The 24,713-nt window shown below is 33.2% G+C and overlaps 2 protein-coding genes across 2 annotated transcripts; one reads left to right on the forward strand and one right to left on the reverse strand.

The window, feature by feature from the left end:
• The first annotated feature begins 1,238 nt into the window (after positions 1-1,238).
• LOC115961743 lies at positions 1,239-17,121 on the forward strand. The gene is made up of 7 exons (XM_031080670.1): positions 1,239-1,338; positions 4,667-4,780; positions 13,360-13,596; positions 13,854-14,412; positions 14,650-14,901; positions 15,073-15,733; positions 17,095-17,121. Exons 1-7 carry the CDS (start codon positions 1,239-1,241, stop codon positions 17,119-17,121), a joined length of 1,950 nt encoding a protein of 649 aa, XP_030936530.1.
• Positions 16,791-18,568, reverse strand: LOC115959479 (2'-deoxymugineic-acid 2'-dioxygenase-like). The gene is made up of 2 exons (XM_031077896.1): positions 18,513-18,568; positions 16,791-17,453 (listed from the first exon to the last, which is right to left on the reverse strand). The coding sequence occupies exons 1-2, from the start codon at positions 18,516-18,518 to the stop codon at positions 17,202-17,204; spliced, it is 258 nt and encodes an 85-aa protein (XP_030933756.1). The 5' UTR covers positions 18,519-18,568; the 3' UTR covers positions 16,791-17,201.
• Positions 18,569-24,713: the final 6,145 nt, after the last annotated feature.

Here is a 24,713-nt window from a genome sequence, read left to right on the forward strand (position 1 = left end):
GGAGAACGGGATACCGACATTACCTTGGAAGGGCAAGATCCAGCCCTTCCCAAGGCTACAAAAATAACGTTTATTATGCCAAGGGGGAGTCTTGAAGAAACATCTCCCCAAAGCTCTGAGCCCGCTTGGCTTGCTCGATCATTGGAATGATGCAAGAGTTGCTTCAACTTCCCTTCTCGGACTAACTGGTCCAAATGGTCCCATAAATTTCGGCAATCCTTAGTTGTGTACCCATGATCCTGACGATAGTGGCAATAAAGGTTCTGGTTGCGTCTCATAGGATCTCCTGCCATCTTATTTGGCCATTTGAAGAATGGCTCATTCTTAATCTTCTCTAGTACTTGTTGCACTGGCTCTCGAAACACAGCGTTAACCGCCTGGATATTGGCAGATCCTAACTGCCCAACAAAGTCTTTCCGAGGTCAGTTATTATTGTACCGGTTCGACCTGAAATCCCTCCTTTCCTGAGGGATCACCTTAGCCTTTCCTTTCCCCTGCAGTTGGTCTTCTTCTACCCTTCTGTACTTATCAATCCAATCCATCAATTGGCGTACACTAGTAACAGGTTTACCTGTTAGAGATTTCCTCAAATCATGCTCGGTTGGAAGGCCAGCCTTGAAAGTGTTAATGGTCACATTATCGTACTCTCCTTCTATTTCATTAAACATCTCCCAGTATCTATCCGAATAAGCCTTCAGAATCTCACTCTCCCGCATGGACATAGACAATAAGGATCCTAGAGGTCAAGGAACCCTGCTACAAGTAATTAAGCGAGCGCCAAAAGCCCAAGTGAGTTTCTTGAAGGAGTCGATAGAGTTCACCCTCAAACTGTTGAACCACCTCATCGTCATCGGGCCCAAGCTAGATGAAAGGACCTTACACATCAAGGCCTCATCTTTGGAGTGAACAGTCATCCTTTGACTGAAATGGCTAACGTGTTCTACCGAATCTATCTGACCATTATAAATGGTGAATACGGGTTGATGAAATCGCCGAGGAAGGCTCGCATCCTCTATGTTCCATGTGAAGGGTAATTTAGAAACTTGACTCAGCGCCTTGTTCATGGCATCGTTCCCCAAGCCTTTGCAAGGCGGACTTTTGTACCTACGTCTGTGATAGTGCTCCTCTTCATAGGAAAAGGTCTCGCAGGGCGGAGTTCTGGATCTCCGTCTATAACTAGCACTATCCGTCTCTTCAGAGGACGGTTCGGAGCTGGGTGGTGAATGTCTTCACCAAGCATGACGCAATTCCCTCTTCAACTCGTCGATTTCACGTTGCATGTCTCTGTCATTTTTTGCATGGGAAACATGACTCTTCCTTCGAGATTGACTTTTACTGGTATGAGTTGTGTGCACACTTCCCTCACGACCCCCTCTCCGTTCGAGGCTTCTGCGCGGATTGCCATGCTGGGAACCCCTCGATTCTACTTGATGTAGATCAACATCTACCTGGTGTGGTCCTGCTGCTGCCTGGTATAGACCTGCCTCTTCCATCGTGGACGTTGTAACCGAATCTCCTTTAGACTAGATCAAGCTCTTCCCCACAGACGGCCCCAATTATAAGGACTGAAAATTGGATTGGACCCAAAATAGGATTGGGTTCTAGCCCAAGCGGCCCAAACAATAAATTTGTAGAGCGTGGATGAAAGAACTAGATCTACTCCAGAAGAAAAATGATTAAATTTGGTAATATAAGACTGTTAGACACTCGTAAGATGAGAAAATCTGTTCTCGGAGTAAATTGAGGAGTTTATATTATATTGTACTTGTTAAACAATAAGATTATACAAGAGTTCGCAGTCTTCTTTTCAAATTACTTGATTTTTTCCGATCCCTTTTTTTAGTACATCTTCCCAGGTTATATACTACAATCTTGGTATCATCCCTACCACACACGTGTAGGTTAGATTCGGGGAACTCCTTCCTATCCCATCCAACAACTCCCAGAACCATCAACCAGTAGCTATAAGGTTGCTGAATCAATGTTCAGGCATCACTTCTACATTAATGCGGCCAGAAAGTTGGTTGAGAGGTATTTAATGCGGAGATAGCAGCCTTTGAAGATATTTGTTTGCCCTTTTCCTTTTCCTACCCCTTGTCCAACGTCCAACCCTTATTTGTGATGTAACTTTAAAGAAGGTCCATGATGATATGACACTCTTACTAACCTCGAACACTAGATACCGAGATGGCTTTTCTCCTCGGACATTCGTTGGACTTATCTCTTATTATCTCTACTCTTTTCTTTATTTCGTTCCCCTCATAATTTCATCTGAACATTTTCGGATGGTCCAATGTCCTCGGATTGGGCCATAGGCCCAATTAGTATAGCCTTAATAGTACCTCCTAATTAAATGGCCCCCATAATAGTATTTATAATGTTTCCCATAATATTGTTGAATGCTTTGAAACTTAATTTTTTTTAATTCATATTTTATCATTTTTCCTTATCCTAGAAATAGTTACCAATTGTTGAGTGAGTTTTCTTTATTGATCTATGTATATGATATTAGAATTGCACAGTTATTAGAAATTTCTAGGAGTCTATACCATAATATAAATTTAATATAAAAAAATAAAAAATAAAAAACATCTAGATGCTTTCTCAAAAGAAAAAAAAAAGATCTAAATAAAATGTAGACTTTATTTCTAAAACTGAACATTCCTCAACCACTTCATTCTTATCACCAAATCCCAAGACCCCAATCTTAAATACTTTGTTCATAATCTAAATGAATCAAAATTATTTGAGTACCAACATAAAGAGAACATAATAAAACAAATGAAAATTGGTTAAATATACTTCCATTTATCACTATTTAATTGCCTCTAATAGATAGGGCCATTGTCTAAGTACATATTGGACCTAGGAGCTCATTATCTATATATATATTGGGCATGGGGCCCAATCTGAGGACAAAAGGTCGACCAAGGAGGAGTAAACAATGTCAGGGGCGTCCGTGTTAGTAAAAGAGAAAGATAGTTTTGTTATAAGGGCCTAGAAGGATAGGCCGAGGATGAAGGCCTCCTTCGCTGACCGAAGCTGAGATCTGAAGAGATGGTCTATTGTCTAGGAGAACGTTTCAGGAAATTCTGTTAGTATGGATAAGCATTACAGAAACATAGGACAAGGGGGAGTCCTAAAATATCTAAGGGGAAAGCTGTCACCACCACATTAAATGCTCTGCAACTAACCCTCTAGTCGCATTAATGTGGAGGTGATACCTAAACAGTGGTTTTCAGCCTTACAGCTACTACATATAGACTTCAGGAAGGTGCTGATGGGACAAGTATCAACACCAACCATCTAGCCGACACATGGAGGGTAAAGATAAAAGGAGTGGGAAGCACTAAGAAAAGGGGACCGAAATCAATAGAGAAACACTGTAGCCATTAGGAACCAAATTTGTAATCAAACTTGTAAGAAATATATAAGAACTGATCTCCTCGAACTGTGCCGATGACGATTTTCTTTAGTTTAAATCAATCTATCTTCTTGTTCTTGTCATTTTGAACCTACTTTATCTGTTGTCCAACTCATTTTAGCCTAGTTTTTCAACCCACTCTCTACAAATTCATTGTTTTAGGGTTTTTAGGTTCGAGTCCATCCATCTTTTAAGCTAGGAACTCAAATCCAGTCCTTACAATAAGTATTTATATGTGAAAGATGCATGAGAAAGAACATAAAATTTTTATTCTAAATAAACTCATACTAATTATGTGAAAAAGAATTTTATTATTTTAAAACATTTAAAAATTGGTTTTTGAGTGCATTAATTCTAAAGATCGAAAACTTCAATAATTAAACTTTATCTAATCTAATACTATATATCTAATCTATCTAATATATATATATATATATATATATATAAAAGATGAAGTGTAGCATTTATTGTTGTTACATTCCTATTAAGTCACCTTATCCGCCACGTTATTGACACATCATTAGTCTTTTTCATATTTATTTTTACCTTTAATTTTTTTACAACATTAAATATAAAATAATACTAGCTTTACAAATTAGTTTTAGGCGGTTTTAACTTTACATATTCATCTACTTTAATTTTGATGTTATAACTAAATAATAAATCAATGGAAAATCAAAAAAAAAAATTTGTCTATCTATATTCCTCTTGGGTAGTTTTAACTTTAAATTATATTTTGCCCATTTATCTTCTTTTATTTTTATTCATTTTATTCCCACCCTCTTACTATAAATTTGCCACTCTCTCTCATTCTTTGCATATTTTTCCAATACAAAAAAAGGTTATTTCTCCCCCCCTCTCTCTCTCTCTCTCTCTCTCCCCTCTCAACTTTTTTTTTTTTTTTCATTTTTTGTTGAAATTTTTTATTTTTCTTGCATCTTTACCTTAGATTGATGAATATTATTGACTAATTCATGTGTTCCTTGATGCAAGTATTTTTTTTTATCATTTTCTTTACAACACTAATACTTTTAACGAATGATGTTTGTTGTTGATCTTATTTGAGGAAAATCATATCATAATATGTCAAATTTTGTGTTGCTTTCGGGTTTTAATTTATTTGGAAAACAACAAAATAGTCTAGACAAGCTAATGAAGAATAGTTAGTGCAGATGAAGAACAGTTAGTGCAGATGAAGACAATGGTCTTTGTACAATTTACTTTGACTGTTTGTAATTGTAGGGATGAAGGGCACAAATAAGGATATTGGGCCGTGGGCCGCACTCGAGGACATCAAAGAGCCCGAAGAAAAGTACGTATTAGTGAAGGCAAGTAGATTACTGGGCCGAGAAAGAGGTCTGATCGTAGTAAATAGGTGACGTTGTCCAAGGAGCAACCTCTACTCGGCCAATAGAGTGGAAGCCTAAAGTCCTATCACCCATCAAGTACTTAGCAATGGGCAACCGTGCTTGGGAGGATAAACTTTAGAGAGATGTGAGTCAATAGAGAATTGAGAAATATATGGGAAAAAAGTTACTACCATCGCATTGAATACTTTACATCTAACTAACTGACTGCATTAATGTGGAAGTAATACCTGAACAGTGACTTCCAACCTTACAGTTACCCACAAAGACTTTAGGAAGGTGCTGATGGAATAAGTATCAAGGAGATTAACAATCTGATCTACACATGGAAGGCTAGGATGAAAGAAGGGAAGGGAGTATAAAAGGGGAAGGATTCCATTACAGAGAAGGGGGGTGGGGGGGGGGGGGGGGGGGGGGGGGGAGAAAGATTAGAAAAGAAATTACTGTGTAACCAAGAACTTGAATATTTGTATTAGTCTAAGAGAAATATATAAGAACATACCATCCTCGGACCTAACCAAGGAGTACTTTTCTTTTCAATCCGTTTGGCTTACTCATTCTAACATCAATTAGCCTATTGTGATTTACATTCTAACTCATTGAAAGTTCAATAACTAGCCCACTCTCTAATAAATTTATTGTTTTAGACTCATTGGGCCATTGTCAAAACCTCTTGGGCTGTGGATCAAAACGTGTCCTTACAGTAATTATTTTGTTTAACAAATTAGTAGTGGATTGTTATGTCTTTGCTATATGATGTTCTTAGATGCTTGAGTAATTGCTTTAAGCATTTATGAATATTTTATCTTGTTCTTCATCTTCCTTATCTTATTAGTGTATTCTTTGAGATTTTTAAGAAAACAAATTCAAATTTGTGCTTAAAATTATTTATTTATATATTCATTTTTCAATGTTGGATTAGATGTAACATTAGATTATGACAACATTAACACAATACTTCTTCTTTTTCAAAAAAAAAAAAAAATCTCCACTTTTTTCCCCTTTGAAATTGTACCCTTGGTTTTTTTAAAAGGAAAAAGAGTTACAATCTTTTATTTTTTCCCTTTCTTTTATTTATTTATTTTGAATTGTAGTTTTTTTTTTTTTTAGTTTTATTATTATTTTTAGATACGTTTCTTGGAATTTTTGATTGTATAGTTGAAAAAATTGGGTTTGAAAAAGTTTGTTTAAAACTAAAAAAATAATTTCCAAATTATATATTCTTTTTAATGATATACAAAATATTATAAATAAATTGTATTAAAAATTAATTTCACTAAATTACCTTTGAATTCTTGAGAAAAAATGTATTGTTTTGATTTTGGTACAACAGAAATTATATATGCTAGCATGTAAACCATGTGAACGCATGGATACATTCAAAATCAAATACAATTTATTTTAAATAATTAAAAAAATAGCATATAACATATGCATTAATGCATATGTATAGATACATTTAAAATTAAACACAATTTTTATCATAAAAATATAAATAATTAGTCAAATTTTTTTGAAAAGTAAACGTAATTAATCACATATTAAAATTCTTACCTAAAATTAATACTAATTATAATAATTTATTTTCTAATTTTTAATAAGATAGAATGTATGTTGATTTTTGCTGTGTTTTGATTTTTGCTAACTATATGTGATTTTTATTTTTTATTTTTAATTTTATAGTTCATTAATATTAGATTCTTAGTATTTTGCACTCATTAACTCACTTGACATGAAAATTAAAAATTTTAAGTGGACATATGACACAAACTTAAGTAGAAAATTATGGTGTGGTCCCTACATAAATTTAGACACAAAGCACAAAATTGGATTCTAAATTCTAATTGAGCTTTCTTTAAGTTTTGCCTATTAATATATATATATATATATATATATATATATTACATTCTGTGATTGTTCCTGTGAGGACACTTCCCCAATTAATCGGTGTTTGTCCGCTTTGGAGAGTCAGTCCCTCACGGTTTTGTCCTCGTCCCCGAGTGTAGGAAGGGGGCAGCCAAGGACTTTGTCCTCGCGTACCAACCGCAAGTCCCACATCGGTTAGAGAACCCTCCCACTCATGGTTTATAAGCTTCTGGAGCGACCATGAGTGTACCACTACTACACATGTGTAGTAGTGGTACACTCATGGTCGCTCCAGAAGCTTATAAACCATGAGTGGGAGGGTTCTCTAACCGATGTGGGACTTGCGGTTGGTACGCGAGGACAAAGTCCTTGGCTGCCCCCTTCCTACACTCGGGGACGAGGACAAAACCGTGAGGGACTGGCTCTCCAAAGCGGACAAACACCGATTAACTGGGGAAGTGTCCTCACAGTTCCTATAATAAATGAAAATATGATTATGAATTCATTACTATTTATTAAATTAGTACAAATTGAAAATTAATAATAATGAGACCATCCTAAAAATATTATCACGCGTAATGCGCATGATCCACAACTAGTATACTATATATAAAACCAGAAGTCTTGTCCTCCAATTAAGGTTGTTTTGCCACATAGGGAAAAAAGCCATCTAATTTTTTTTTTTTTTTTTTAAGAAACATTATACTGTTTCAGCAACACTAAACTAACTAGTTAAAACCTAAAATACGTTGAAAAGGCTTGATATGGTGATAATAGAGAAAGAGACATAGTTCCTTTTATTTTTCTCAATTCGATTTCTTTTTTGTTTGTTTTCTTGGAATTTTTTTAAAGTTTTTGTTTGACTAATGAGGATCTGAATCGCAATTGTTTTTTTCCTTTTGGGTTTAGGGATTTGATATTGCTTTTGAGGGTTATGAATTGGTTTGGTTTATAAAATTTGAGATTGTTATTTTCTATTGATTATATATGGCGACAAAATTTGTTGAAGTTCGAATTCTGTTTTGTTTAACACTAAGAGGGTAGTTGTTAACAGATTTTCTTTGTATCGTCGCAACTTTTTCGAGATTATGAGTTTCTTCTTCTTCTTCCTTTTTTTTGCAATTGAAAATTTGGATAGTGAAATTTAAATATTTCGTGGGTTTCATCAATTAGGGTTAGGATTAAGATTCGACATCATTTTTAAGGGTTATGACTTATGACTTGGTTTGGTTTTAGAATTTGAGATTCCCATCTACTATTGACTATGCATTTTATTTGTTGCAGGTGGAATTCTCTTTTGTTAAATATTGTGGCATGACGGTTGTTGTTTTGTTTTTAGATTTTATTTGTATCATTGCAGCTTTTTTGGAATTGTGGATTCGGGATGCACTGCAACTTTTTATTTTTTCTTTTGCGATTAAAAAGTTGGATTCAATGTCCCTTTTATGGGTTATGTATTGGTTTGGTTTTAGAATTTGAGATTCCCATGTACTATTGATTATGCATTATCATTTGACTAATATTTTTCTGACTTTTTGTTTCATAAACCTGTAACCATTTTTTTCTTTTAAAGTTTTTGGTTGTAATAAAATTGTCTCTGATCTCATAGTTTAATTCATTGTAATTTGTAGGAATGGTAGATTTGGTATTTTGAAATTGTCATGCAAGTTTTAGTTCGATGTGATTCATTGTGGTTCATAGGAATAGCAGGTTTGCTATTTGAAATTGTCGTGTAAGTTTTAATTGCTTAAAGTCAGAATCTTTTTTTTAGTCTCTCATAGAAGGGAAATACACACATGAAGTGATTTGAAGATACTAGTTTTTAAAATTTTTAGGAGATATTAGACACTATATGCTTAAATATACTACATTATTTAATTTTAAATGTATGCCGTAGAAGTGTGATGACTAAGTTTGTGTTAGATGCAAAGTTCTTTAATATGTAAAATGATTCTGTGCATTGCGCAGGTTAAACATTAGTTAAAATAAAAAGTTTTTATTTGTCAAAATTTAAATATATATTATCTTTAAAACAAATACCATCAATTATTCAAACTCAATAATTGGTAATAAGAGATAGTTGAAAAAGAAATCTGGAGTTCAATTCCCACCTATTTTTGGTGTCTTGTTTGATAATAAAGAGCAAAATTATTAAAAACAGATAACATAAGTTGAAACTCTATAATTAATAAAATGATTTCATATACCCATGTTGGTACCGTATGTGACTGCCTCTCTATATATAGTATTAATATAAATATATATATATATATATTTATTTATTTATTTATATTGTAAACTACGTATTTGGTTTCTATTTTTTACATCATATTTCAATTTGGTCCCTAATTTTTCAATTGTGTCAATTTGGTTCCTAACCTTTCAGTATCGTATCAATTTAGTCTCTGCCGTTATCTTTAGATGGAAAAATCCGATGTGTCAAACATAATAATAAATTATTAATTTACCCGTCACATCAATCGTCAACTGTGCAACCACAACATATTAAAATATTTAAAAATAAATAAATAAATTGTAGTTGTCATGGAGACTGGGCTTGGGCAAAAAAATTAAAATCCCTCTCTCTCACGTACGCTCATCCCTTGGTCTCAACGGAAATCCAATTGGCGGCTGGTGACTAATTTCAATGGGGATCTTATGATTCCTTTTCTTATAAAGTGGCATAAACTTTTTTTTTTTTTTTGAGAAATAATTACAACATGCTGCTAACCCTGCAATTCGAACCCCTTTCCCCCTAGACTCCCAAGCATTTTGTGCATGGGGAGATGTCAATTCAGTTACAAGGCCTTTGGCTAAAGTAGCATAAACTTTTTTTTTTTTTTTTGAGAAAGAAAGTAGCATAAACTTAATACATAGAAGTGTATGGCAAAATTTTGCTTTAAAAAAAAAAAAAAAAAAAAAAAAAAAAAGTAGTGTATGGCAAAACAAAAAGGTATGATTATTATAAAAAAGTTACAAAGAGGACTTATTAATTTTCTGACACTTCACTAAGCCCAATGAAGTTACAATTAAAAAAATTACAAGATTATTATAGATTCGTTTTTCTTTTTTTCTTTTTTTAACACTTCACTAAGCCCAATGAACACGAGATTATCTCCTTGATAACTATATTACATTGATTTCAATTAGTTCTTTGGATTGTTTGTGATCTTCTATTGGAATCGAGCCCCTTATTTATACTAGGAAGTCTCAAAGGTGATTGTCATTCCATGTGTTGCTTTATCATGGGGCTTTAAGACACTTTCTAAACTGAAACAGATGTTCTTAACTTTCAGTAATTGCTTTAAATTTTACTGTAACGATACAGTTATGGTACCAAAAGCTTGAGTTAATAATTAGTGTTGAAATATTGAGAGAATTTGGTAAATAGCTTGCAATTGTCAAAATTTAACGATTTCTTCTCTCTCTCTCTCTCTTCTTTCTTTTTTTTTTTTTTTTTTTTTTTTTTTTTTTTTTTTTTTTTTTTTTTTTAATATAAGATAGAAATTCTACTCTAACTTAATTTAAGTATATATGTATGTGAAACTCATTCTTGAAGACTTGAATCCCGACCCTTATCCCCACACCCCACAAGTATCTATTCTTATAAAGTGACCACCGCACTAAGGGTGCACTGTGATAATACAATGATTCCACGTACCCAAGATGTAAAATCACCCGAAAACTTCTGTCTCTTTCTCTCTCTCTCTAATGTGGGTTTGAACTTGAATTGAAAGGACAAAATTTAGTTTCAAAAATGGTTATAATATAAGATTACAACCTTACTCAATAAAACAAACATTACTACATATTTTGAAAATCTAATAATTGAATTACATGTTCATTTCACTCTCAATACACATGCCAAATTTTGTGTTAATTGGATATTATTTACTATATGATCTATAAGTTTATATTTTATATATAATTTTAAATTACAAAAATTTGCAATTTAAACAATTTATTGATGACATAGCTATTAATTTTTAATTTTCTAGAAATTTTGCAAGTATGAAGTACATAAGGTTATAGTTTAAGGTTACTACCAATTTTGTCAAAATTTACTTCCAATAAAAAAATATTGAATAAGGTTGTAGTTTAAGAGTATAACTAATTTTGTAACTAAATTTTGTCCAAATTGAAATTAAATGAAAATTATAGCATGGATGACTTAAAAGCACTGGTTTATGAAATATTTTTAAAATTTTTTAATTAAAAATGAAAAAAAGCAATGACTTTTTTTACGCATGTACCTCCACGTTAGTTTTTATTTATTTATTTATTTATTTTATAAGAAAGTTTACTGATTTTATTAAACAGGGCAGACCCAAATTAAATCTAAATCACATATTTCTCTAAAATCCAAAATCCCTAACGGTGTGGACGGCAGTGCATTCTCCTTCCAGCAACGCTCTTCTGACAGCACCTTCAAATGAACAGCCACAAAAAACCCAAAAAAACAGACATAAGCATAAAAGAACAAACAATTAATAAGTCCTCATTCGGCTTAGTGAAGTGTCAGAAAATTAATAAGTCCTCTTGTAACTTTTTTATAATAATCTTTCCAATAAAATAAACTTTATTTAATCGATCGTCAAGTGGGAGATAGGAATCATTACCAAGAACCCTATAGACCACCATTCAAAGACCCAAAACCAAATGCTATCCCCTTTCCAGGTCAAGTAAGGTATGATCAGTTAATGGACTCATTCAAACAAACGTATGGTTCTAGTTTATGAAGGCATGCAAGACCTTTGTATTGGCAAACTTACCCTGCTGAGTGGATAGATAGGGAAGCGGAATTTCCTAGGAAGTTACAAGATTCCAAATTTATCACATTTTAAGGCGATGAAGATAAAATCGCTATGGAAAATATTTCGAGGTTCACAATTCAGTGTGATGAATTGTCAAATAATGACTACTGTGCTTCAAATGTTTCCCGATTCCTTTACAGTACCCCCCTTCCCCCCACTCAAAAATCAATTAGCAGTTGGGTTGAAAAGGAAGAGAAATTCCAAACCCACTTTGCCCCCAAGGATTTAGGTGTATCAATGGAAGATTTGGTATATTAAAACAATGGGCAGATGAGACTGCCGAAGAGTTCATCATGAGGTTTTAAAAGGCTAAAATGAGATGTCAAACTACATTTCCAGAGGCATAATATGTTAAATAGCAGTAGATTGCCTAGACTTCAAATTAAGAAAGAAGTTCGAAGGAAGAACTTCCTTTAATTTGTATGAATTATCCGAAAGAGCCTCTAGACACAGGGACGGACCCAGGTACAAGGCAAAGGGGGCCCGAGCCCCCCCTGGGCCCAAAAAAAAATTTTTTTAGCAAGTAAAATTTTTCCAAAATAAAAAAATAGGGGCTTGGGCCCCCCTGAAATTTTTGATCCGGCCCCCCTTCCCCTAGCCCATCATCCGGCATGAACCCTCCTTCCCCTAGCCCATCATCCGGCCAGCTCAGAGCAGAGCAGAGCCCATAAGGCCATAACCCATGTCAATCCACAACCAAAAAAAAAAAAAAAAAAAAAAAAAAAAAGAGAGAAAAAATCTCAGCCTCAGCAGTCCAAAACCAAACGGAGAAAGCAAAAACCAAAGGAAAAAAAAAGAAAGGAAAGTGAGAGACCGAGAGGCGAGAGCTACGAGCGAGAGTGCGAGACGGAGAGAGACAGAGAGGCAGCGGTGTCGCCGTGATGCCGTGACGAAGAGAGACAGAGAGCGAGAGAGTCCCTGAGTGCGAACCCAGCTTCGAGCGAGACCCACGCCGGCGAGAGCGAGACCCACGCCGCCACGCGAGACGAGATCCACTTGCCGCTGCTGCCTCTGGTTGCCGTTTCCCGATCTGCCCAGCCCAGCTTCGAGCATTCACAGAATCACAGTTTACAGAATCACAGGTATTTACTCTTTAACTCTTATCTTTTCCTTCAAATTTCAAAACCTTGTGAATCTGTGATCTGAGATTCTGAGAATTAAAGAAACTGTGCAGCTGTGCTTGTGGTGTTTGAGTGTTTCTTGTTTGTGTTTTTAGTTTTTACTGATAACTGATTTGGTGATTTGGTGCTTGTGTTGTGCTGCGGCTGAACTGAACTGTTTGTGTTTGTGTTTTTTTTTTTTTTTTTTTTTTTTTTTTTGGGTTTTTGGCTTTGTGACTGTGTTTGTGGCTCTTGCTGCCTTGCATTATATAGATAAAAGAAATAGAATGATAGATAGAGTCAGATGCTTTGTTGACCGATAGTTGGAGTGTTGGACATTAGTTGGACATAATAATAGGGAATAGGGAAAAGTGGTGTGGAGTTGCTGTTGGGCAAAGACAAGCGACAGGGGAGAAAACAAAAAAACAAAAAAAGGTAAAGTTAAGAAAAGTTTTTGTTAGTAGTGCTTGACTGTCTGTAGTGGGATTCATTGGATATTTGGGTTAGTGGGTCAGAATTAGGAAGATTAAGACAAGAGACAATACAAAGATACAAAAAACATAAAAGATATAAATAAAGGAAGAGACGACATAGAGACATAAATAAAGGCAGTTTAAACACAAAGATATTAAAGGCAGACAAAAGACAAAAAGAAAAAAAATAAATCATATAATATAAGAAATTATCACACAAATTTAAAAAAATAACGGTAATTCTTATATAATTTTTATTTTATTTGTAGATCATGAAAAAATCAACTACAATGCTTGATTTTTTCAAAAGAAAAGGTTCAACTTCAAATTCTTCTGAAGTCAACGTGGAATTGCCAACAACTAATGTTGCTATTCCAATTCCGGAAAATGCGGATGTTCCAATTCCAGAAAATGCGGATGTTCCAATCTCTCAAACACAATTTCAAAGAATTAACCTTGATTCTTTGGATTATGATCCCGGAACACGCAAACAAATATCTGAATATCATGTTAATCAACGTGATGAAATTCGACAGGCTTACATTAAAAAAGGTCCGCACCAACCTCCTCTAGAGACATTCAAAAAAAGTGGAAAGCAGAATCGTAGTTTTCAAGCTTCTTGGTATAGAAATAATTCAAAATTGCTTGAATATTCTCCTACAACAAATGCAGCTTATTGTCTACCCTGTTTTGTCTTTCATAATCCAAATGTGGTTGTGGGACAAAATACATTTATTGTTGGTGGATTTAGAAATTGGAAAAAGGTTGGGGGCAAAGATTGTTCTTTTCCTATGTTCAAGTTCATATAGGAAAAGATCATAACTCAGCTCATAGAGTTGCTGAGCAAATGTGTAAGGATTTGATGAACCAATCGCAGCATTTGCAAAGAGTAGTTGATCATTTCACTACTGAACAAATTGCAAATAATCGGTTGCAATTGAAGGCCACAATTTTTATTGTGCGATATCTTGCCTTTCAAGCTATAGCTTTTAGAGGTCGAGATGAAAGTTTTAGTTCATTAAATCGTGGGAACTTTCATGAATCATTGGGCATTGTGACTTTTTGGAATGAGAAGGTTGCTGAAATAATAGAAAAAGCTCCAAAAAATGCAACCTACACATCACCTAAGATTCAAAAGGAAATTCTACATGTTTTCTCAGCCAAAGTGAAGAAGGCCATTCGGGAAGAAATTGGTGATGCAAAGTTTTGCATAATGGTTGATGAAGCTCGTGATGAGTCCATGAAAGAGCAAATGGCTGTGGTGTTTAGATATGTTGATGCAGAAGGCTTTGTGAAAGAACGCTTTTTTGGGCTTATTCATGTTGTTGACATTGCAGCTTTGACTCTAAAGAAGGGGATATATTCTTTGTTATCTCAATATTGCTTTGATATATAAAATATTCGAGGGCAAGGATATGATGGAGCAAGCAACATGCGAGGTATGTGGAATGGATTACAAGCTTTGATTTTGAATGATTGCCCATATGCTTACTATATCCATTGTTTTGCACATCGCTTACAATTGGCATTAGTAAAAGCATCAAAACAAGTTGTTCCCATTAGTCATTTTTTTCTTACATTGCTTTTTCTGATCAAAATTGTTAGTGCTTCATGCAAGCGCAATGAGCAATTGAAAGTTGCCAATGCTAATGAAATAGCACGTTTGATTGATCTTGAAGAGCTTGAGACTGGAAGTGGATTTAATCAAATTGGCACTTTACAACGACCTGGAGAAACACGTTGGAGTTCACATTTTAGATCAGTTTCTAGCTTATTAAGGATGTTTAGTTCAACTGTTGAAATTTTACAAAATATAATTGATGGTGCAATTGATGGAGAAAATTGGGCAGAAGGAGAGTCAGCTTATGAAGGTTTAACTTCATTTGAATTTGTTTTCATCTTGCATCTTGAGAAGGAAACTATGGAGATCACTGATAAACTTTATCAAGCTTTGCAAAGCCAATCTCAAGACATTTTAAATGCTATGCATTTAGTTTCATCTACTAAAGCACTTATCCAAAAATTTAGAGATGATGGATGGGATGGCTTACTCACCACTGTGATATCATTTTGTGAGAAGCATCGCATTGATGTCCTGGATATGAATGCTCGTTATGTTGCGAGGCGAGGTCGAGCTCGTAATCAACCAAATAATGTTACAAATGAGCATCATTATCGAGTAAATATTTTTTATGCTACAATAGATTCTCAACTACAGGAACTAAATTATCGGTTTAATGAAGATGCAATGGAGTTGCTTAGGCTTAGCTCAGCTTTAGAACCTCGAGAGGCATTAAAATCTTTCAGAATTAGTGATCTTTGTTTGTTGGTAAAGAATCTCTATCCACAAGATTTCATAGATTATGACAAACAAGTGTTGGAGAAGGAGTTTTATCATTTTGAGCATAATGTAGTCCAAGATCCAGAGTTCAAAAAATTGAAAAGTTTATCTGAGTTGTCTCAATGGTTAGTGAGAACTGGAAATTCAGAACACTACAAACTTGTTTATAGAATGGTGATACTTGTGCTTACTCTTCCAGTTTCTACTGCTACTACAGAGCGAGCATTTTCAGCTATGAAACTTGTCAAAACTGAACTTCGAAACAAAATGGAAGATGACTTTTTGAATGACTCTTTGATGTTATACATTGAAAAGGATATAGCTTTGACATTTAGTTTGGATTCAATAGTAGATGATTTTGAAGATTTGAAAGAGCGTCGAGTTCCCTTTTCATAGATGATTGTATAAAGAAACAATAGTGTTTCGCATCTTTTGTTTTTGTTAGTAGATTGTATCTTAATATATTAAGAAACAATAGTGTTTCGCATCTTTTGTTTTTGTTAGTAGATTGTATCTTAATATACTAAGAAACAATAATTTTTAGGTATTTGTCTTGGTTGATAATTTATTAATACTATATGGATACGTATTTGAAAAAAAAAAATTGCTTATGGCCCCCCCCCCCCCGGCTTAAAATCCTGCGTTCGTCCCTGTCTAGACATGAAAATCTACATAGAGAAGAGATTCAAAAGAAAAATGCCTTGAATGGGACTCGTTACTAAGATCCTAAATATGAGATTGATGTAGCAGAGTTTAGGGGTCAAAAAACTTGTGTGATGCTGCCATTATGTAAAAAGAATGTATCACAACAATGAATGAGGGGAGTAATCGAGAGCCTATGAAAAAAAGAGAAGTAAAATTCATTTCATCCTATCTTATTTATCACCCATTATACAAAAATTCAAACTGATGAAGGAGAGACTGCAAGGGCATAAACAAAACCTGCAGAAGTGGCAGCAAATTCCAAAGACGGGGTCATAGACACAGCCCCTTCCTTAGTTATCGCCGCAGCGAGAAGAATATTCCAGCAAAAGATAAAGCTCCAAACCACCCACTTTCACCAAAGGCATGTTGGCAGGCCTCCTCTCTTCTCCTCCACTACTAGGAGTAGTAGCAAAACTCTCTTCACTTTCTTCTTCACTCTCCTTTGAAACAACACCGACTTACCCTACACCCCCATTGTACTATTAGCCAAATTATTATATTAACAACTCAAACTTCTTTTTCATACCTTCGTTTCCTTTCAAGTGATCAGACCGGCACAAAGTAAAGGAACGTAAAGTGGACGTAATATTGTACATTTCTTCTCATTGCCATTTTCTCCTCTTTTCTTGCCAATTTGGAAGGGGGACAAAATGGTGGCTTGGGTAGAAAACTTCATCCACCCATTTTCTTTCATCCACCTTTTTACTCCTACCAAATAATGGAAAATGACATTTTCCTCTCCTTTTTCCTTCTCCCATTTCACAACCTCTCATTTTTCACCCTCACCAAACATAGCATAAATGACTAGACTGGAAAAGGGTAATTAATTTATATGGCCATCACCTGCTTCTATTATGTCGCCAATCCATAATATATTACAATGTGTTCAAAATCTTATATTCAATTGGTGTTCACGACACTGAAATTTTATCCATAAAAAAGATAATGACAATAATCATAATATTAGTGCAATGTAAAACCAATTTCACTGCACTTAACTTCAGGCTCGTGTAATTGAACAACTGTATTAACTAACTAATGTTTACTTCTTTGATATCAATGGTTATACATTGATAAAGTAAAATAGTTTTTTTTTTTTTTTCTCAAACCACTAATCAGGAGTACTACTTAAAAACTCCTCAAATGCTGTACCGTAGGAGGCAGCAGCTCTGTATTTGATAATAAAGTCTTTGTATGAGAAGGACTTATAGAGTGCAGGATTGCTTGCATCAACCAAAGCTTTTGCTGGTTCTATAAGTGTTTCATAAAAGGGATTAAGAGCGAAGGAAGCAGTTGTCCGAACTAAATTCGAATTTGTCACCACTCGATGTTCAGCACCTTTCAACTTCCCATTGCTAATAATCTACAATTCAATGCAACACAAGTCTAAGAACTATTATTAAGAAACAAGTAAAAGAATAAGGTTTTTTTTTTTTTTTTTGAGAAAAAGATGGTTACTTACATAAAACCACCCTAAACTATGGCATTTACACTTTTCATCCTAAACTACGTAAATTTGCAATCACCACCTTAGTTGTAACAAACTTTGTAAACTGCATCCCCCTTAATTGATTGTTAAAATTAATGATAACAATGCAAGTCACATTGTTTTGCTCTTGTAGTCAGTTAATGTAGTAAATTTTATGGACTACGTGTGACCATTAATTTGAACAGTCAATTACATTGTGGGATGCAATTAAAAAATTTGTGACAATTGGGGTTATGATTGTAAGTATACATATATAGTTTGGCTGCAAAGTGTAGGCACACGAAGTTTAGGGAGGTTTTCTATGACTATCCCTAAAAAAAATGTTTGAGTTTCTTTTTTTTGTTTTTTGTTTTATTTTATTTTATTATATAAGATTCTTTTTCCCCTAGTTACTAAACCATATTAGCAATGTCGAGTTCTATACATATTTTACCACTTAAATTTTTTTTAGTGAAACTCGACATTGCTAATGTCAAGTTTTAATTAAAAATATACATATAACTTGATTTTTAAGATGTCGACTTTTATACAGAACTCGATTTTGAGGATATCGAGTTTTATATAGAACTCGATTTTGTTAAAATAGAATTTAAAAAATGTGAATATTTTACTAAATAATTTCAAAACAGGAATATTATGCTAAATATTTTAAAAAATACGGGCAAAAACCCATTTTCCCCTATAAACTTGAGAAGTGCTTTTTCGGGGGTGGATCGGGAAATGGGTAAAGAGAGTTACTACGAACTTCCAAGAAGGTTCCGCAAATCAATGGAATACAGTAAAATACCACAAATCAATGGACTATCAACTAGTTTTCACTCTTTTTTTTCTTTTCTTTTTTTTTTTTTTTGAGCAATAGTTTTCACTAGTTAAAGGTTACAAATTAATAAGTGCTATATTGTATATAGTTAGAGCTTGTGAAGATATATGTACCTGCATCAGAGCACCTACGGTAACCACAAAAGCGTAAGGAATAGGTTCAACACCAATCCATTTATAGATACATTTAAAATTAAAGCACAATTTTTATCATACAAATATAAATTATTAGTCAAATAATTTTTTTGAAAAGTAAATATAAGTAATCACATATCAAAATTCTTACCTAAATTTAATACTAATTATGATAATTTAATTTCTAATTTTTAATAAGATAGAACGTGTGTTGATGTTTGTTGTGTGGTGATTTTTATTGAGTATGTGTGATTGGATTTTTTTTATTTATTTTATAGTTCATTAATATTAGATTCTTAATATTTTGCACTCATTAATTCTCTTGACACAAAGATTAAAAAACTTAAGTGGACACATGGCACAAACTTAAGTGGATAATTATAGTATGGTCTTCACATAAATTTAGACACATGGCACAAAATTGGATTCTAATTTCAAATTCTAGTTGAACTTTCTCTAAATTTTGCCTATTAATATAATAGGCAAAATGTAATATATATATATATATATATATATAACATTTTGTGATTGTCCCTATAATAAATGAAAATATGATTATGAATTACATTATTATTTATTGAATTAGTACAAATTGAAAAATAATAATAATGAGACCAACCTAAAAATATTATCACGTGCAATGCGTGTGATCCGCGACTAGTATACTGTATATAAAACAGAAGCCTTGTGTTACAATTAAGGTTGTTCTCCTTCTAAAAAAATAAAAAATATATATAAAAATACAATTAAGGTTGTTCTGCCACCTAGGAAAAAAAGCCATCTAAATTATTAAAAAAAAAAATGAAACATTATACTATTTTAGCAAAACTAAAACACCGTTTAATAGCCTCTCAATATAAAAATAAAACTAACCGGTTAAAACTTAAAATATGGTCAAAAGCTTGATACAGTGATAATAGAGAAAGTGACAAAGTTCGTTTTATTTTTCTCAATTCGATTTCTTTTTTGTTTGTTTTCTTGGAATTTTTTTAAAGTTTTTGTTTGACTAATGAGATTCTGAATAGCATTTTTTTTTTTTTTTTTCCTTTTGGGTTTAGGGTTTAGGGATTCGATATCACTTTTGAGGGTTATGAATTGGTTTGGTTTATAAAATTTGAGATTGTTATCTACTATTGATTATATATGGCGACGAAATTCAATGAAGTTGGAATGCTGTTTTGTTTATCAATACAAAGGTTCTTGTTAACAGATTTTCTCTGTATCATCGCAGCTTTTTTGGGATTGTGAGCTTTTTTTTTTTTTTTCCAATTGAAATTTTGGATAGTGAAATTTAAATATTTCATGGGTTTCATCAATTAGGGTTAGGATTAAGATTCGATGTTTTAAGGGTTATGACTAGTGACTTGGTTTGGTTTTAGACTTTGAGATTCCCATCTACTATTGATTATGCATTTTATTTGTTACAGGTGGAATTTTGTTTTGTTTATATACATGGTTTTGAAACCTAGACCATTTAATGAACCGGGAAAGGGAGAGGTTCATGATTTTTGAGGTCAGATCGAGGTTCAATCAAGGTCAAACCGTGATGTGTCATTTAATTTTTTAATATATTTGATACGTAAATTGGTTTATATTTATTAATTTTTCATTCCTAACCAACAACATGTGCATGGTCCAGAAGCATATTTTCATCAATGTAAATATATTGTGGCTTGAGGGTTGTTGTTTTGTATTTAGATTTTAACTGTATCATTGTAGCTTTTTTGGAATTGTGGATTCAGGATGCACTGCAGCTTTTTATTTTTTATTTTGTGATTAAAAAGTTGGATTCAATCCCTTTTAAGAGTAATGTATTGGTTTGGTTTTAGAATTTGAGATTCTCATGTACTATTGATTATGCATTATTATTTTACTAATATTTTTTTACTTTCTGTTTCATAAACCTGTAACCATTTTTTTCTTTTAAACTTTTTGGTTGTAATCAAATTGTCTCTAATCTCATGGTTTAATTCATTGTGATTCGTAGGAATGGTAGATTTGGTATTTGAAATTGTCATGCAAGTTTTAGTTCGGATGTGATTTATTGTGGTTCTTAGGAATAGCAGATCTGCTATTTGTAAGTTTTAATTGCTTATAGTCAGATTCTTTTTTTTAATCTCTCATAGAAGGGAAGTACACACATGAAGTGATTTGAAGAGACCAATTTTTAAAATTTTTAGGGGATATTAGACACTATATGCTTAAATATACTGCATTATTTAAGTTTGAATGTATGCAATAAAAGTATGATAACTAAGTTTATGTTGAATGCATAGTCCGTTAATATTTAAAACGATTCCGTGCATTGCGTGAGTTAGATACTAGTTAAAATAAATAGTTTGTATTTGTCAAAATTTAAATATATTTTATCTTTAAAATGAATACCATCAAATATTCAAACTCAATAATCGGTAATAAGAGATGGTTGAATAAGAGATCTGGAATTCAATCCCCACCTATTTTTGGTGCCTTGTCTGATAATAAATATCAAAATTATTAGAAGCAGATGTCATAAATTCAAACTCTAATAAATAAAATGATTTTACATACCCATTTTGGTATTGTATATGGTTGCCTCTCTCTATATATAGTATTTATAGATTTTTTTTTTTTTTTGGTAAACTATGTATTTGGTCTCTATTTTTTACATCATATTTCAATTTGGTCCCTAACTTTTCAATTGTGTCAATTTGTTCCCTAATCTTTTAATGTCATGTCAATTCAGTCCATGTTGTTATCTCTTTGATGGAAAAATCCAATGTGTCAAACATAATAATAAAGAATTAATTTATCCACCACATCAATTGCCAACTGTGCAACCACAACATATTAAAATATTTAAAAATAAATAAATAAATTGTAGTTGTCATGGAGACTGGGCTTGGGCAAAAAAAGTAAAATCCCTCTCTCTCACGTACGCTCATCCCTTGGTCTCAACGGAAATCCAATTGGTGGCTGGTGACTAATTTCAATGGGGATCTTATGATTCCTTTTCTTATAAAGTGGCTTAAACTTAATACGTAGAAGTGTATGGCAAAATTTTGCTAAAAAAAAAAAAGTGTATGACGAAACAAAATATTATTTTAATCCATAAAATATAGCTCAAAGTTCAATTTTCTACCTAAAAATTATGTACAACTTAGTCTGTCAAGTTTTAAGAACAAGGAAATATATCTCAAAGTCCAATTTTACACCCTTGAGCCCTAACTCTCTCAGCTATAATACGAGGGTAAATTGTTATTTTGGATTTCGGGGGGATGTAGTAGAAACTTGGGGGTTCTTTTGCTTTGAACTTAGAAGCTAAGAGCCTGTTTGGCCAAGGCTTTTTCATCACTCAATTTCCATCACTCAATTTTCATCACTCATCACTCATCACTCAATTTTTCACACTCGTCACTCAATTTTTCACACTCATTTGGCATCATCACCCAATTTCCATCACTCAATATTTTTCACACTATTTGTGGGCCCCATACCTGTCAGCCGGTGCAGCTTTTTCTCTTTTTTTTTCTTTTTTTTTTTTTGTGTTTTTCTGTACCCAACTCACCAAAGTTAAAAATAAAATAAAATAATCCAGAACTGAAGACCGAACAAGTGAAAAAAAAAAAAAAAAAAAAAAAAACCCCAGAACTAAAGACCGAACAAGTGGAAAAAAAAAAGTCAAAATGTGGTCAAAAGTTGTGGTTGTGGGTCCCCTATGTGTGTTTAATTATAATATTGCCATTGAGTTATGAGTTATGGAAACTGAAAACAGTTTTTGGTTGTTTTCAGTTTCCATAACTCATAACTCAAAAATCAGAGAATTGAGTGATGGAAACAGAGTTATCGTTTGGTCAAACAACCTTTTTGCTATGGGTCCCATCATTTTTGAGTTATGAATTATGGAAACTGAGAATTGAGTTATCAAAATATTGAATCCAAACAGGCTCTAAGAGATGCCTTGGGGTTTTTTTTGGCTCTGAACTTGGAAGCCTCCTTGAAAAATATTTTGATGGGAATAGCTGCCTTGGAAACTTTTGAAAATTAGGACTTGCCTCGATACTTTGGTGTTTAATATTTTTGCTACTGGTGACACGTTCTCAATCTGTCATCAATCATACGTTTTAGATGATGATTTCATATAACACTTTTGTTTGGAGCTCAGATTGTTTATGGTTGTTCTTTTATGCTTATGTTTGTTCTTGTGGGTTTTCTGTGGCTGTTCATTTGAAGGTGCTGTCAGAAGAGCGTTGCTAGAAGGAGAATGCACCACCGTCCACACTGTTAAGGATTTTAGATTTTAGAGAAATATGTGATTTAGATTTAATTTGGGTCTGCCCTATTTAATAAAATCAGTAAACTTTCTTATCAAACAAAAAAACAAAAACAAAAAATTATTTGAGTTTTAAAAAAAAAAAAAAAAAAAAAAAAAAAAAAAAAAAAAAACTGACGTGGAGGTACATGCGGAAAAGAAGTCATTGCTTTTTTTTCTTTTTTCATTAAAAATTTCTAAAAATATTTCATAAACTAGTGTTCTTAAGTCATCCATGCTATAATTTTCATTTAATTTCAATTTGGACCTTAAACTACAATTTTATTCAATATCTTTTCATTGGAGGTAAATTTTGAGAAAATTGGTAGTAGCTTTAAGCTACAACCTTATGTGCTCCATGCTTGTAAAATTTCTAGAAAATTAAAGATTAATAGTTATGTCATCAATAAATTATTTAAATTGCAAATTTTTGTAGTTTAAAATTATATATAAAATATAAGCTTATAGATCATATAGTAAATAATATCCAATTGACACAAAATTTGGCATGTGTATTGAGAGCGAAATGAACATGTAATTCAATGATTAGATTTTCAAAATATATAGTAATTTTGTTTTATTGAGTAAGGATGTAATCTTAGGTTATAACCAATTTTGTAACTAAATTTTGTCCTTTCAATTCAAGTTCACACCCACATTTAAGAGAGAGAGAGAGAAGTTTTTGGGTGATTTTACATCTTGGGTACGTGGAATCATTGGATTATCACAGTGTACCCATGGTGCGGTGGTCACTCTACAAATATAAATACTTGTGAGGTGTAGGAGCAGGGGCTGGAGTTCAAGTCTCCAAGAATGAGCTTCACATACATATATATATTTAGATTAAGTTAGAGTAGAATTGTTATCTTGCATTAAAAAAAAAAATCTTTGTATTTATTTATTATTAATTGAATTTGATGGTGTTCATTTAAAAGAAAAGAAATCGTTAAATTTTGACAATTGCGAGCTATTTACCAAATTCTCTCAATATTTCAACACTAATTATTAACTCAAGCTTTTAGTACCATAACTGTATCGTTACAGTAAAATTTAAAGCAATTACTGGAAGTTAAGAACATCTGTTTCAGTTTAGAAAGTGTCTTAAAGCCCCATGGTAAAGCAACACATGGAATGACAATCACCTTTGAGACTTCCTAGTATAAATAAGGGGCTCGATTCCAATAGAAGATCACAAACAATCCAAAGAACTTATTGAAATCAATGTAACATAGTTATCAAGGATGTTAAGAATATAAAGTATGAGAAAGACTGAATAGTCTGTATATTGATGTGTATGTAACAATGTACAATAGAGAGCCTTATATAGGCTAGATATGTGTGCAGTACAAGTAAAAGAAGTAAAGTACAAGTACAGTATACTGGGCTAAGCCCAATGGGCTAAACTAGTACAAACTATACACTAACATCCCCCCTCAAACTCGAGGTGACAAGGAGGAAGCCAACTGGAGTTTGGATATAAGATCTCGAAGACGACCAGGCGGGTGAGTTTTGGTAAAGATATCAGCAGGCTGGTCAGCAGAGGAGATGGAGAATAACTTGAGATTTCCTTTCTTGAGATGCTGGCGAGTGATGTGGCAGTCGATCTCAATATGCTTAGTGCGTTCATGGAAGACATCATTATGAGCAATGTAGATAGCACTACGATTGTCACAATAAAGAGGAGTGGCAGTGGGCTGTGGAGCATCCATGTCATCCAAGAGCCAGCGAAGCCAAACAAGCTCACAAGTGGTGTCGGCAAGGGCACGATACTCAGCCTCAGTACTGGAACGGGAAACCACATCCTGCTTCTTGCTGCGCCACGAGACCAGAGAAGTACCTAACAAGAAACAGAAACCTGTGATAGAGCATCGATTAGTCGAATCACCTGC

Source organism: Quercus lobata, chromosome 9 (assembly GCF_001633185.2).
Source record: "Quercus lobata isolate SW786 chromosome 9, ValleyOak3.0 Primary Assembly, whole genome shotgun sequence".
Classification (NCBI taxonomy): domain Eukaryota; kingdom Viridiplantae; phylum Streptophyta; class Magnoliopsida; order Fagales; family Fagaceae; genus Quercus; species Quercus lobata.